The sequence below is a fragment of the Pleurodeles waltl genome, chromosome 12 (assembly GCF_031143425.1).
Source record: "Pleurodeles waltl isolate 20211129_DDA chromosome 12, aPleWal1.hap1.20221129, whole genome shotgun sequence".
Taxonomy (NCBI): domain Eukaryota; kingdom Metazoa; phylum Chordata; class Amphibia; order Caudata; family Salamandridae; genus Pleurodeles; species Pleurodeles waltl.
Genome location: NC_090451.1, coordinates 25,558,462 through 25,571,335, shown reverse-complemented (window position 1 = coordinate 25,571,335; position 12,874 = coordinate 25,558,462). Strand labels below are relative to the sequence as shown.

The 12,874-nt window shown below is 54.3% G+C and overlaps 1 protein-coding gene across 2 annotated transcripts in view; it reads left to right on the top strand.

Moving 5' to 3' along the window:
- The window catches only part of MISP (mitotic spindle positioning), a 204,657-nt gene that overhangs the window by 118,079 nt on the left and 73,704 nt on the right, over positions 1 to 12,874 (top strand). For both annotated transcript variants that reach the window (XM_069216997.1, XM_069216998.1), the window contains one exon: positions 3,856 to 4,091. In XM_069216997.1, the coding sequence (XP_069073098.1) occupies positions 3,856 to 4,091 (236 nt within the window). The remainder of the gene's footprint in view (positions 1 to 3,855; positions 4,092 to 12,874) is intronic.

The following is a 12,874-nucleotide window of genomic DNA, read 5'->3' as shown; positions in this document are numbered from 1 at the left end:
TGTTTCTGGCGGTTTTTACCGCCAGGAACAGGATGGCGGGAACGGGTGTCGTGGGGCCCCTGGGGGCCCCTGCACTGCCCATGCCAGTGGCATGGGCAGTGCAGGGGCCCCCTAACAGGGCCCCACCATGATTTTCACTGTCTGCTTAGCAGACAGTGAAAATCGCGACGGGTGCAACTGCACCCGTCGCACCCCTGCAACTCCGCCGGCTCCATTCGGAGCCGGCTTCCTTGTTGCAGGGCCTTTCCCGCTGGGCCGGCGGGCGCTCTTTTGGCGGTCTCCCGCCGGCCCAGCGGGAAAGCCAGAATGGCCTCCGTGGTCTTTTGACAGCGGAGTGGCCAAGTGGCGGTTCCCGCCCGGCGGGCGGCGCCGGCCGCCCGCCGAATTCAGAATTAGGCCCTGTATATACTTAAGATCCCAATCCAAAAAAATTTAAAACTTCAAAGTAAAATGAGTGACAAGAAAAACCGACACAGATATGGCAGAACAGACTCAGGGTCTCCCGACGCAACTACTAGGTCAAGAACACATGAACACCCCAAACCCCCTTTGCACCCTCAGCCCCGAAGCTACACAGCTCGGCCTCCTAGCTCTCCCTGAAAACCATGATTGTGGCCAAGTAGAACCCAACGGCCAGGAGCCCCGGCTCTTCTTCCTCTCTATGAGAAGCCTTGAGATAGCGTTGTCAAATCACTGCGTGCGGGCGGAGAGATGTGTTTCCAGTCCTCCCCTGTTACAAACCATGTTATCAAGTGACTGACGGTCCCATGTACTAAGCCCGACTTGCAGAGAGAGGTGAGCGTGTCACTTAACAAGATCCACCAAGCAGAGCTAAGCCGAAGGGCCTGGCTTGGCTCTAAGAGTCCGTGCACGAGCCTAGCCACAAAAAAGTTTGGCAGGTAAACCATGCAACAAACATAACATAAAAATATGATAACCGGCTCTTTAAACTTTAAAAAAGTGTATTTCTTCAACATGTGCAATCATTTCACCTTAGCACATTCCTTTATATCACTGTATAGACAGACATTTATTAAAAGTGATAGTTTTTAAATATCAACCTAGGGATGTTAGTGGGTTGCCCCAGCAACAATGCCAGCAGTGAATGAAACAGCAAGTCAGCCATGATGTGAACAGTAAGGTCCTCATTACGACCCTGGTGGTCGGGGATAATTTGGGGAAAGGTACTGCCAACAGGCTGGCGGTACCTTTTCCCAAATTATGACATTGGTGGTGTGGCTCAAGCCAAACTTCCAATGTACCACTCCAACCGCAAGGGTGGTAACACCCCCATTCGCACACATACACACACGCATTCCCACATCCACTCACACATGCACACATACATATCCACACACCGCAACACACACCAACATACATTGTCGCACACATGCATTAACACATACACGTACACTCACTCATTCACGCACTCATTCAGCGCGACTCACACCCGCATGCACACATACAAAAACAGACATATACACCCACCCACACACACACACAATACCCCCACACATGCACACACCACCCCCACCCCACCCCCTCTCCTGTTGGAGAACCCGACTTACCTGCTTGCAGGGGGTCCTCTGGCAGGAGACAGGACGCCAGGAAAACTCCACCAGGCCATATTATTGCTTACGGTAGGCGGTGTTTTGCTGGCAGCAGCGCCACCTTACCACCGTCCACCACCATGACCGTTGCTGGAATTAATTACAATAACAGAACCTCTCTCGCTGACAGCAACCAGTTGTGATTTACGTCCAGCGGATCCGGAGTTTACCAAAGTACCTTTAATCCAGACACGTGGCGGTGCGCGCAGGAACATCATGGCTACTAAGTATGGGGGCTCTCTGACCCCTGACCCCGACCACGACCCAGGCCATACTTCTTTAAGACATGTTCCGTGCCCCTTGTATTCATCTGTAGGGTGCCCGGTGTGTACACCTAGAACGGACACACCTCTGGGTCAGTACTCACTGCTTGGTGTGGTGAGTGTGAAACCAGCTTTGTGAGGCTGACAGCAGATAGATAAAGCTTTGTATGTACCCCCCCCCCCCACAGCTGCTCATTGGGGGGGGGGGGGGGGTCACTGCTGTGAAATACTCCTTCCAAAGAGAGGGTGCAGACAGCCGGAGGGGTGAGACCCCCCTCTGTCCTCCACAGGACATGTACCTTGTAAGCAGTAATGAAATACTCCTTGTAAAGAGAGGGTGCAGACAGCCGGAGGGGTGAGACCCCCCTCTGTCCTCCACAGGACATGTACCTTGTAAGCAGTAATGAAATACTCCTTGTAAAGAGAGGGTGCAGAGAGCCCGAGGGGTGAGACCCCCCTCTGTCCTCCACAGGACATCTCCCTTGTAAGCAGTAATGAAATACTCCTTCTAAAGAGAGGGTGCAGAGAGCCCGAGGGGTGAGACCCCCCCCTCCTCCAGAGGGCATCTTCCTTGTAAATACCCATTCTGTCCGCCACAGGACATCTGATCTGGAAGCAGTAATGGCATACTCCTTGTAAAGAGAGGGTGCAGAGAAATACTCCTTGTAAAGAGAGGGTGCAGAGAGCCTGAGGGGTGAGACCCCCCTTCTGTCCTCCACAGGACATCTCCCTTGTAAGCAGTAATGAAATACTCCTTGTAAAGAGAGGGTGCAGAGAAATACTCCTTGTAAAGAGAGGGTGCAGAGAGCCTGAGGAGTGAGACCCCCCTTCTGTCCTCCACAGGACATCTCCCTTGTAAGCAGTAATGAAATACTACTTGTAAAGAGAGGGTGCAGAGAGCCTGAGGGGTGAGACCCACCTTCTGTCCTCCACAGGACATCTCCCTTGTAAGCGGTAATGAAATACTCCTTGTAAAGAGAGGGTGGAGAGAGCCTGAGGGGTGAGACCCCTTCTGTCCTCCACAGGACATCTCCCTTGTAAGCAGTAATTAAATACTCCTTCTAAAGAGAGGGTGCAGAGAGCCCGAGGGGTGAGACACCCCTACTGTCCTCCACAGGACATCTCCCTTGTAAGCAGTAATGAAATACTCCTTGTAAAGAGAGGGTGCAGAGAAATACTCCTTGTAAAGAGAGGGTGGAGAGAGCCTGAGGGGTGAGACACCCCTTCTGTCCTCCACAGGATATCTCCCTTGTAAGCAGTAATGAAATACTCCTTGTAAAGAGAGGGTGCAGAGAGCCTGAGGGGTGAGACCCCCTTCTGTCCTCCACAGGACATCTCCCTTGTAAGCAGTAATGAAATACTCCTTGTAAAGAGGGGGTGCAGAGAGCCTGAGGGGTGAGACCCCCTTCTGTCCTCCACAGGACATCTCCCTTGTAAGCAGTAATGAAATACTCCTTGTAAAGAGAGGGTGCAGAGAGCCCGAGGGGTGAGACCCCTTCTGTCCTCCACAGGACATCTCCCTTGTAAGCAGTAATGAAATACTCCTTGTAAAGAGGGGGTGCAGAGAGCCTGAGGGGTGAGACCCCCTTCTGTCCTCCACAGGACATCTCCCTTGTAAGCAGTAATGAAATACTCCTTGTAAAGAGAGGGTGCAGAGAGCCCGAGGGGTGAGACACCCCTTCTGTCCTCCACAGGATATCTCCCTTGTAAGCAGTAATGAAGTACTCCTTGTAAAGAGAGGGGGCAGAGAGCCCGAGGGGTGAGACCCCTTCTGTCCTAAACACAGGACATCTGACCTGTAAGCAGGTGAACCTGTGAGATTCTAGGAGGGGTAAGGCAGACTTCTTGGCCCAGGGTTTCCATCACGAGTTAAAGTTCTGCTGGGGGGGGGGGGGGGTATTTTACTCCTGTCTGGGGGGTGCAGAGCCTTGGAGCCAGGGGCGACCTGCTGGACCCTCACCCATCTCTTGTTGCACCTTCAGGGGCTCCGGACAAGCACGTCGTCTCGCTCTTCGCGACCCCCTTCCGGCCCCTGGTCTTCAGGACAGCATCGGACAGGACCCCAAGGGAGGAGAGCACCCCTCAGACATATGGGGCCACACCAAAGGGCCCCGCGCCGCCGCCCTTGGAATGGGAGCCCCGGACCCCCGGCAGGTTAAGGGGTGAGCAGCTGGCGGAGTTTGAGAGGAGGCCTCATCAGCCGAGGGAGGAGTACAGGGTGAGTACTGGTGGGGGCGCGGGGGGGGGAGGGGGGGGGGGGTGTTGGGTGTATTTGGGCAGTTTCACAGCTCTGTTGCCAGGCATTCCAACGGGGTGGTTTCGGGTACTGAATGAGGGGGTACCCGGTGCTTCCCTGGCTGTAGCGCCTCCAGCTGCTCTTTCAGGGGCCCCTGCGTGTGATTAGGGTTACCTAAGGTGGCGCAGCCGGGACTGGGGGGTCCAAGTGATGCCCTGGGAAGGAGGGGGAGTTTCTAAAGTAACCTGGGGTGATACTTCTTGCTTCAGGGGCCCCAGAGGGAAGGGCAGGATGACGGGCTTGAGGTGGTGGGGGGGGGGGGGGGGGGCTCATCAGTGGCCCGTGGGAGAGGCTTGCTGGCCTACGCCCACAGGTGCCCATTCGGTGTCCTCCGTGGGAGATGTGTATGGCAATCTCTGGGGGATAAGTGCGGGAGAGTCGGGGAAGGAGTCCCCAAGAGGATGCTGCTTGGGGGAAGCCCACAAGGGGGTGTAGTCTGGTGCTCTCAGTGTCTCTAACTGCTGCTGTTTACAGGCTCTCTCATCTGTTCCTGACCCCCTCATCTCTGTGCCCCCCCGTCTCTGTCTCTCCATCTCACCCTGTGTGCATCTGCAGCTCCCTCTCAGTCTAGCTTCCCTGCTCTTAACACCTTTCCAGGCTCGTTACTGTGTCTCTGTCTCTCCATCTCACCCTGTGTGCATCTCCAGCTCCCTCTCAGTCTAGCTTCCCTGCTCTCAACACCTGTCCAGATTCTCTCCTGTGTCTCTGCATCTCTCCACCTCACCCTGTGTGCATCTGCAGCTCCCTCTCAGTCTAGCCTCCCTGCTCTCAACACTTGTCGATATTCTCTCCTGTGTCTCTAGGTCTCTCCATCTCACCCTGGGTGTATCTGCAGCTCCCTCTCATTCTAGCCTCCCTGCTCTCAACACCTGTCCAGATTCTGTCCTGTGTCTTTAGATCTCTCCATCTCACCCTGGGTGTATCTGCAGCTCCCTCTCAGTCTAGCCTCCCTGCTCTCAACACCTGTCCAGATTCTCTCCTGTGCCTCTGCGTCTCTCCATCTCACCCTGGGTGTATCTGCAGCTCCCTCTCAGTCTAGCCTCCCTGCTCTCAACACCTGCTAGCTTCTCTCCTGTGTTTTTGCGTCTCTCCATCTCACCCTGGGTGTATCTGCAGCTCCCTCTCAGTCTAGCTTCCCTGCTCTCAACACCTGTCCAGAATCTCTCCTGTGTCTATCCGTCTCTGTCTCTCCATCTCACCCTGGGTGTATCTGCAGCTCCCGCTCAGTGTAGCCTCCCTGCTCTCAACACCTGTCCAGATTCTGTCCTGTGTCTCTGCCTCTCTCCGTCTCACCCTGGGTGCATCTGCAGCTCCCTCTCAGTCTAGCCTCCCTGCTCTCAACACCTGTCCAGACACTTTCCTGTGTCTATCCGTCTCTGTCTCTCCATCTCACCCTGTGTGTATCTGCAACTCCCTCTCAGTCTACCCTCCCTGCTCTCAACACCTGTCCAGATTCTGTCCTGTGTCTCTGCGTGTCTCCATCTCACCCTGGGTGTATCTGCAGCTCCCTTTCAGTCTATCTTCCCTGCTCTCATCACCTGCTAGCTTCTCTCCTGTGTCTCTGCGTCTCTGCATCTCACCCTGGGTGTATCTGCAGCTCCCTCTCAGTTTAGCTTCCCTGCTCTCAACACCTGTCCAGATTCTCTCCTGTATGTCTGTGTCTCTGTCTCTCCATTTCACCCTGGGTGTATTTGCAGCTCCCTCTCAGTCTAGCTTCCCTGCTCTCAACACCTGTCCAGATAGATTCTCTCCTGTGTCTCTGCGTCTCTCCATCTCACCCTGGGTGTATCTGCATCTCCCTCTCAGTCTAGCTTCCCTGCTCTCAACACCTGTCCAGATTCTGTCCTGTGTCTATGCGTCTCTGCATCTCACCCTGGGTGTATCTGCAGCTCCCTCTCAGTCTAGCTTCCCTGCTCTCAACACCTGTCCAGACTCTTTCCTGTGTCTCTGTCTCTCCATCTCACCCTGGGTGTATCTGCAGCTCCCTCTCAGTCTAGCTTCCCTGCTCTCAACACCTGTCCAGATTCTCTCCTGTGTCTCTAGATCTCTCCATCTCACCCTGTGTGTATCTGCAGCTCCCTCTCAGTCTAGCTTCCCTGCTCTCAACACCTGTCCAGATTCTCTCCTGTGTCTCTGTCTCTCCATCTCACCCTAGTTGTATATGCAGCTCCCTCTCAGTTTAGCTTCCCTGCTCTCAACACCTGTCCAGATTCTTTCCTGTATGTCTGTGTCTCTGTCTCTCCATTTCACCCTGGGTGTATTTGCAGCTCCCTCTCAGTCTAGCTTCCCTGCTCTCAACACCTGTCCAGATAGATTCTCTCCTGTGTCTCTGCGTCTCTCCATCTCACCCTGGGTGTATCTGCATCTCCCTCTCAGTCTACCTTCCCTGCTCTCAACACCTGTCCAGATTCTGTCCTGTGTCTATGCGTCTCTGCATCTCACCCTGGGTGTATCTGCAGCTCCCTCTCAGTCTAGCTTCCCTGCTCTCAACACCTGTCCAGACTCTTTCCTGTGTCTCTGTCTCTCCATCTCACCCTGGGTGTATCTGCAGCTCCCTCTCAGTCTAGCTTCCCTGCTCTCAACACCTGTCCAGATTCTCTCCTGTGTCTCTAGATCTCTCCATCTCACCCTGTGTGTATCTGCAGCTCCCTCTCAGTCTAGCTTCACTGCTCTCAACACCTGTCCAGATTCTCTCCTGTGTCTCTGTCTCTCCATCTCACCCTGGGTGTATATGCAGCTCCCTCTTAGTCTAGCCTCCCTGCTCTCAACACCTGTCCAGATTCTCTCCTGTGTCTCTGCGTCTCTCCATCTCACCCTGGGTGTATCTGCAGCTCCTTCTCAGTCTAGCTTCCCTGCTCTCAACACCTGTCCAGATTCTCTCCTGTGTCTCTAGATCTCTCCATCTCACCCTTTGTGTATCTGAAGCTCCCTCTCAGTCTAGCTTCCCTGCTCTCAACACCTGTCCAGATTCTCTCCTGTGTCTCTAGATCTCTCCATCTCACCCTTTGTGTATCTGCAGCTCCCTCTCAGTCTAGCTTCCCTGTTCTCAACACCTGTCCAGATTCTCTCCTGTGTCTCTTCGTCTCTGTCTCTCCATCTCACCCTGGGTGTATCTGCAGCTCCCTCTCAGTCTAGCATCCCTGCTCTCAACACCTGCTAGCTTCTCTCCTGTGTCTCTGCGTCTCTGTCTCTCCATCTCACCCTGGGTGTATCTGCAACTCCCTCTCAGTCTAGCTTCCCTGCTCTCAACACCTGCTAGCTTCTCTCCTGTGTCTCTGCGTCTCTGTCTCTCCATCTCACCCTGGGTGTATCTTCACCTCCCTCTCAGTCTAGCTTCCCTGCTCTCAACACCTGCTAGCTTCTCTCCTGTGTCTCTGCGTCTCTGTCTCTCCATCTCACCCTGGGTGTATCTGCAGCTCCCTCTCAGTCTAGCTTCCCTGCTCTCAACACCTGCCCAGATTATCTCCTGTGTCTCTGCGTCTCTGCGTCTCCATCTCACCCTGGGTGTCTCTGCAGCTCCCTCTCAGTCTAGCTTCCCTGCTCTCAACACCTGTCCAGATTCTCTCTTGTGTCTCTAGATCTCTCCATCTCACCCTGTGTGTATCTGCAGCTCCCTCTCAGTGTAGCTTCCCTGCTCTCAACACCTGTCCAGATTCTCTCCTGTGTCTCTGCGTCTCTGTCTCTCCATCTCACCCTGGGTGTATCTACAGCTCCCTCTCAGTCTAGCTTCCCTGCTCTCAACATCTGCTAGCTTCTCTCCTGTGACTCTGTGTCTCTGTCTCTCCATCTCACCCTGGGTGTATCTGCAGCTCCCTCTCAGTCTAGCTTCCCTGCCCTCAACACCTGCCCAGATTCTCTCCTGTGTCTCTGCATCTCTGAATCTCACCCTGGGTGTATCTGCAGCTCCCTCTCAGTCTAGCCTCCCTGCTCTCAACACCTACTAGCTTCTCTTCTGTTGTCTCTGCGTCTCTGCATCTCACCCTGGGTGTATCTGCAGATCCCTCTGAGTCTGGCTTCCCTGCTCTCAACACCTTTCCAGGCTCTTTCCTGTGTCTCTGTCTCTCCATCTCACCCTGGGTGTATCTGCAGCTCCCTCTCAGTCTAGCTTCCCTGCTCTCAACACCTGTCCGGATTCTCTCCTGTGTCTATCCGTCTCTGTCTCTCCATCTCACCCTGGGTGTATCTGCAGCTCCCTCTCAGTCTAGCCTCCCTGCTCTCAACACCTGTCCAGATTTTGTCCTGTGTCTCTGCGTCTCTCCGTCTCACCCTGGGTGTATCTGCAGCTCCCTCTCAGTCGAGCTTCCCTGCTCTCAACACCTGTGCAGATTCTTTCCTGTGTCTCTAGATCTCTCCATCTCACCCTGTGTGTATCTGCAGCTCCCTCTCAGTCTAGCTTCCCTGCTCTCAACACCTGCTAGCTTCTCTCCTGTGTCCCTGCGTCTCTGCATCTCACCCTGGGTGTATCTGCAGCTCCCTCTCAGTCTAGCTTCCCTGCTCTCAACACCTGTCCAGATTCTCTCCTGTATCTCTGCGTCTCTGTCTCTCCATCTCACCCTGGGTGTATCTGCAGCTCCCTCTCAGTCTAGCTTCCCTGCTCTCAACACCTGTCCAGATAGATTCTCTCCTGTGTCTCTGCGTCTCTCCATCTCACCCTGGGTGTATCTGCAGCTCCCTCTCAGTCTAGCTTCCCTGCTCTCAACACCTGTCCAGATTCTGTCCTATGTCTATGCGTCTCTGCATCTCACCCTGGGTGTATCTGCAGCTCCCTCTCAGTCTAGCCTCCCTGCTCTCAACACCTGTACAGATTCTCTCCTGTGTCTCTGCGTCTCTGCATCTCACCCTGGGTGTATCTGCAGCTCCCTCTCAGTCTAGCTTCCCTGCTCTCAACACCTGTCCAGATTCTCTCCTGTGTCTCTAGATCTCTCCATCTCACCCTTTGTGTATCTGCAGCTACCTCTCAGTCTAGCTTCCCTGCTCTCAACACCTGCTAGCTTCTCTCCTGTGTCTCTGCGTCTCTGTCTCTCCATCTCACCCTGGGTGTATCTGCATCTCCCTCTCAGTCTAGCTTCCCTGCTCTCAACACCTGCTAGCTTCTCTCCTGTGTCTCTGTCTCTCCATCTCACCCTGGGTGTATCTGCAGCTCCCTCTCAGTCTAGCTTCCCTGCTCTCAACACCTGCTAGCTTCTCTCCTGTTTCTCTGCGTCTCTGTCTCTCCATCTCACCCTGGGTGTATCTGCAGCTCCCTCTCAGTCTACCTTCCCTGCTCTCAACACCTGCCCAGATTATCTCCTGTGTCTCTGCGTCTCTGCGTCTCCATCTCACCCTGGGTGTATCTGCTGCTCCCTCTCAGTCTAGCTTCCCTGCTCTCAACGACCTGTCCAGATTCTCTCCTGTGTCTCTAGATCTCTCCATCTCACCCTGTGTGTATCTGCAGCTCCCTCTCAGTCTAGCTTCCCTGCTCTCAACACCTGTCCAGCTTCTTTCCTGTGTCTCTAGATCTCTCCATTTCACCCTGGGTGTATCTGCATTTCCCTCTCAGTCTAGCTTCCCTGCTCTCAACACCTGTCCAGGTTTTCTCCTGTGTCTCTGCATCTCTCCATCTCACCCTGGGTGTATCTGCAGCTCCCTCTCAGTCTAGCTTCCCTGCTCTCAACACCTGCTAGCTTCTCTCCTGTGTTTTTGCGTCTCTCCATCTCACCCTGGGTGTATCTGCAGCTCCCTCTCAGTCTAGCCTCCCTGCTCTCAACACCTGTCCAGGTTCTCTCCTGTGTCTCTGTCTCTCCATCTCACCCTGGGTGTATCTGCAGCTCCCTCTCAGTCTAGCTTCCCTGCTCTCAACACCTGTCCAGATTCTCTCCTGTGTCTATCCGTCTCTGTCTCTCCATCTCACCCTGGGTGTATCTGCAGCTCCCTCTCAGTCTAGCCTCCCTGCTCTCAACACCTGTCCAGATTTTGTCCTGTGTCTCTGCGTCTCTCCGTCTCACCCTGGGTGTATCTGCAGCTCCCTCTCAGTCGAGCTTCCCTGCTCTCAACACCTGTGCAGATTCTTTCCTGTGTCTCTAGATCTCTCCATCTCACCCTGTGTGTATCTGCAGCTCCCTCTCAGTCTAGCTTCCCTGCTCTCAACACCTGCTAGCTTCTCTCCTGTGTCCCTGCGTCTCTGCATCTCACCCTGGGTGTATCTGCAGCTCCCTCTCAGTCTAGCTTCCCTGCTCTCAAAACCTGTCCAGATTCTCTCCTGTATCTCTGCGTCTCTGTCTCTCCATCTCACCCTGGGTGTATCTGCAGCCCCCTCTCAGTCTAGCTTCCCTGCTCTCAACACCTGTCCAGATAGATTCTCTCCTGTGTCTCTGCGTCTCTCCATCTCACCCTGGGTGTATCTGCAGCTCCCTCTCAGTCTAGCTTCCCTGCTCTCAACACCTGTCCAGATTCTGTCCTGTGTCTATGCGTCTCTGCATCTCACCCTGGGTGTATCTGCAGCTCCCTCTCAGTCTAGCCTCCCTGCTCTCAACACCTGTACAGATTCTCTCCTGTGTCTCTGCGTCTCTGCATCTCACCCTGGGTGTATCTGCAGCTCCCTCTCAGTCTAGCTTCCCTGCTCTCAACACCTGTCCAGATTCTCTCCTGTGTCTCTAGATCTCTCCATCTCACCCTTTGTGTATCTGCAGCTCCCTCTCAGTCTAGCTTCCCTGCTCTCAACACCTGCTAGCTTCTCTCCTGTGTCTCTGCGTCTCTGTCTCTCCATCTCACCCTGGGTGTATCTGCATCTCCCTCTCAGTCTAGCTTCCCTGCTCTCAACACCTGCTAGCTTCTCTCCTGTGTCTCTGTCTCTCCATCTCACCCTCGGTGTATCTGCAGCTCCCTCTCAGTCTACCTTCCCTGCTCTCAACACCTGCCCAGATTATCTCCTGTGTCTCTGTGTCTCTGCGTCTCCATCTCACCCTGGGTGTATCTGCTGCTCCCTCTCAGTCTAGCTTCCCTGCTCTCAACACCTGTCCAGATTCTCTCCTGTGTCTCTAGATCTCTCCATCTCACCCTGTGTGTATCTGCAGCTCCCTCTCAGTCTAGCTTCCCTGCTCTCAACACCTGTCCAGCTACTTTCCTGTGTCTCTAGATCTCTCCATTTCACCCTGGGTGTATCTGCATTTCCCTCTCAGTCTAGCTTCCCTGCTCTCAACACCTGTCCAGGTTTTCTCCTGTGTCTCTGCATCTCTCCATCTCACCCTGGGTGTATCTGCAGCTCCCTCTCAGTCTAGCTTCCCTGCTCTCAACACCTGCTAGCTTCTCTCCTGTGTTTTTGCGTCTCTCCATCTCACCCTGGGTGTATCTGCAGCTCCCTCTCAGTCTAGCCTCCCTGCTCTCAACACCTGTCCAGGTTCTCTCCTGTGTCTCTGTCTCTCCATCTCACCCTGGGTGTATCTGCAGCTCCCTCTCAGTCTAGCTTCCCTGCTCTCAACACCTGCTAGCTTCTCTCCTGTGTCTCTGCGTCTCTCCGTCTCACCCTGGGTGTATCTGCAGCTCCCTCTCAGTCGAGCTTCCCTGCTCTCAACACCTGTGCAGATTCTTTCCTGTGTCTCTAGATCTCTCCATCTCACCCTGTGTGTATCTGCAGCTCCCTCTCAGTCTAGCTTCCCTGCTCTCAACACCTGCTAGCTTCTCTCCTGTGTCCCTGCGTCTCTGCATCTCACCCTGGGTGTATCTGCAGCTCCCTCTCAGTCTAGCTTCCCTGCTCTCAAAACCTGTCCAGATTCTCTCCTGTATCTCTGCGTCTCTGTCTCTCCATCTCACCCTGGGTGTATCTGCAGCTCCCTCTCAGTCTAGCTTCCCTGCTCTCAACACCTGTCCAGATAGATTCTCTCCTGTGTCTCTGCGTCTCTCCATCTCACCCTGGGTGTATCTGCAGCTCCCTCTCAGTCTAGCTTCCCTGCTCTCAACACCTGTCCAGATTCTGTCCTGTGTCTATGCGTCTCTGCATCTCACCCTGGGTGTATCTGCAGCTCCCTCTCAGTCTAGCCTCTCTGCTCTCAACACCTGTACAGATTCTCTCCTGTGTCTCTGCGTCTCTGCATCTCACCCTGGGTGTATCTGCAGCTCCCTCTCAGTCTAGCTTCCCTGCTCTCAACACCTGTCCAGATTCTCTCCTGTGTCTCTAGATCTCTCCATCTCACCCTTTGTGTATCTGCAGCTCCCTCTCAGTCTAGCTTCCCTGCTCTCAACACCTGCTAGCTTCTCTCCTGTGTCTCTGCGTCTCTGTCTCTCCATCTCACCCTGGGTGTATCTGCATCTCCCTCTCAGTCTAGCTTCCCTGCTCTCAACACCTGCTAGCTTCTCTCCTGTGTCTCTGTCTCTCCATCTCACCCTCGGTGTATCTGCAGCTCCCTCTCAGTCTAGCTTCCCTGCTCTCAACACCTGCTAGCTTCTCTCCTGTGTCTCTGCGTCTCTGTCTCTCCATCTCACCCTGGGTGTATCTGCAGCTCCCTCTCAGTCTACCTTCCCTGCTCTCAACACCTGCCCAGATTATCTCCTGTGTCTCTGTGTCTCTGCGTCTCCATCTCACCCTGGGTGTATCTGCTGCTCCCTCTCAGTCTCGCTTCCCTGCTCTCAACACCTGTCCAGATTCTCTCCTGTGTCTCTAGATCTCTCCATCTCACCCTGTGTGTATCTGCAGCTCCCTCTCAGTCTAGCTTCCCTGCTCTCAACACCTG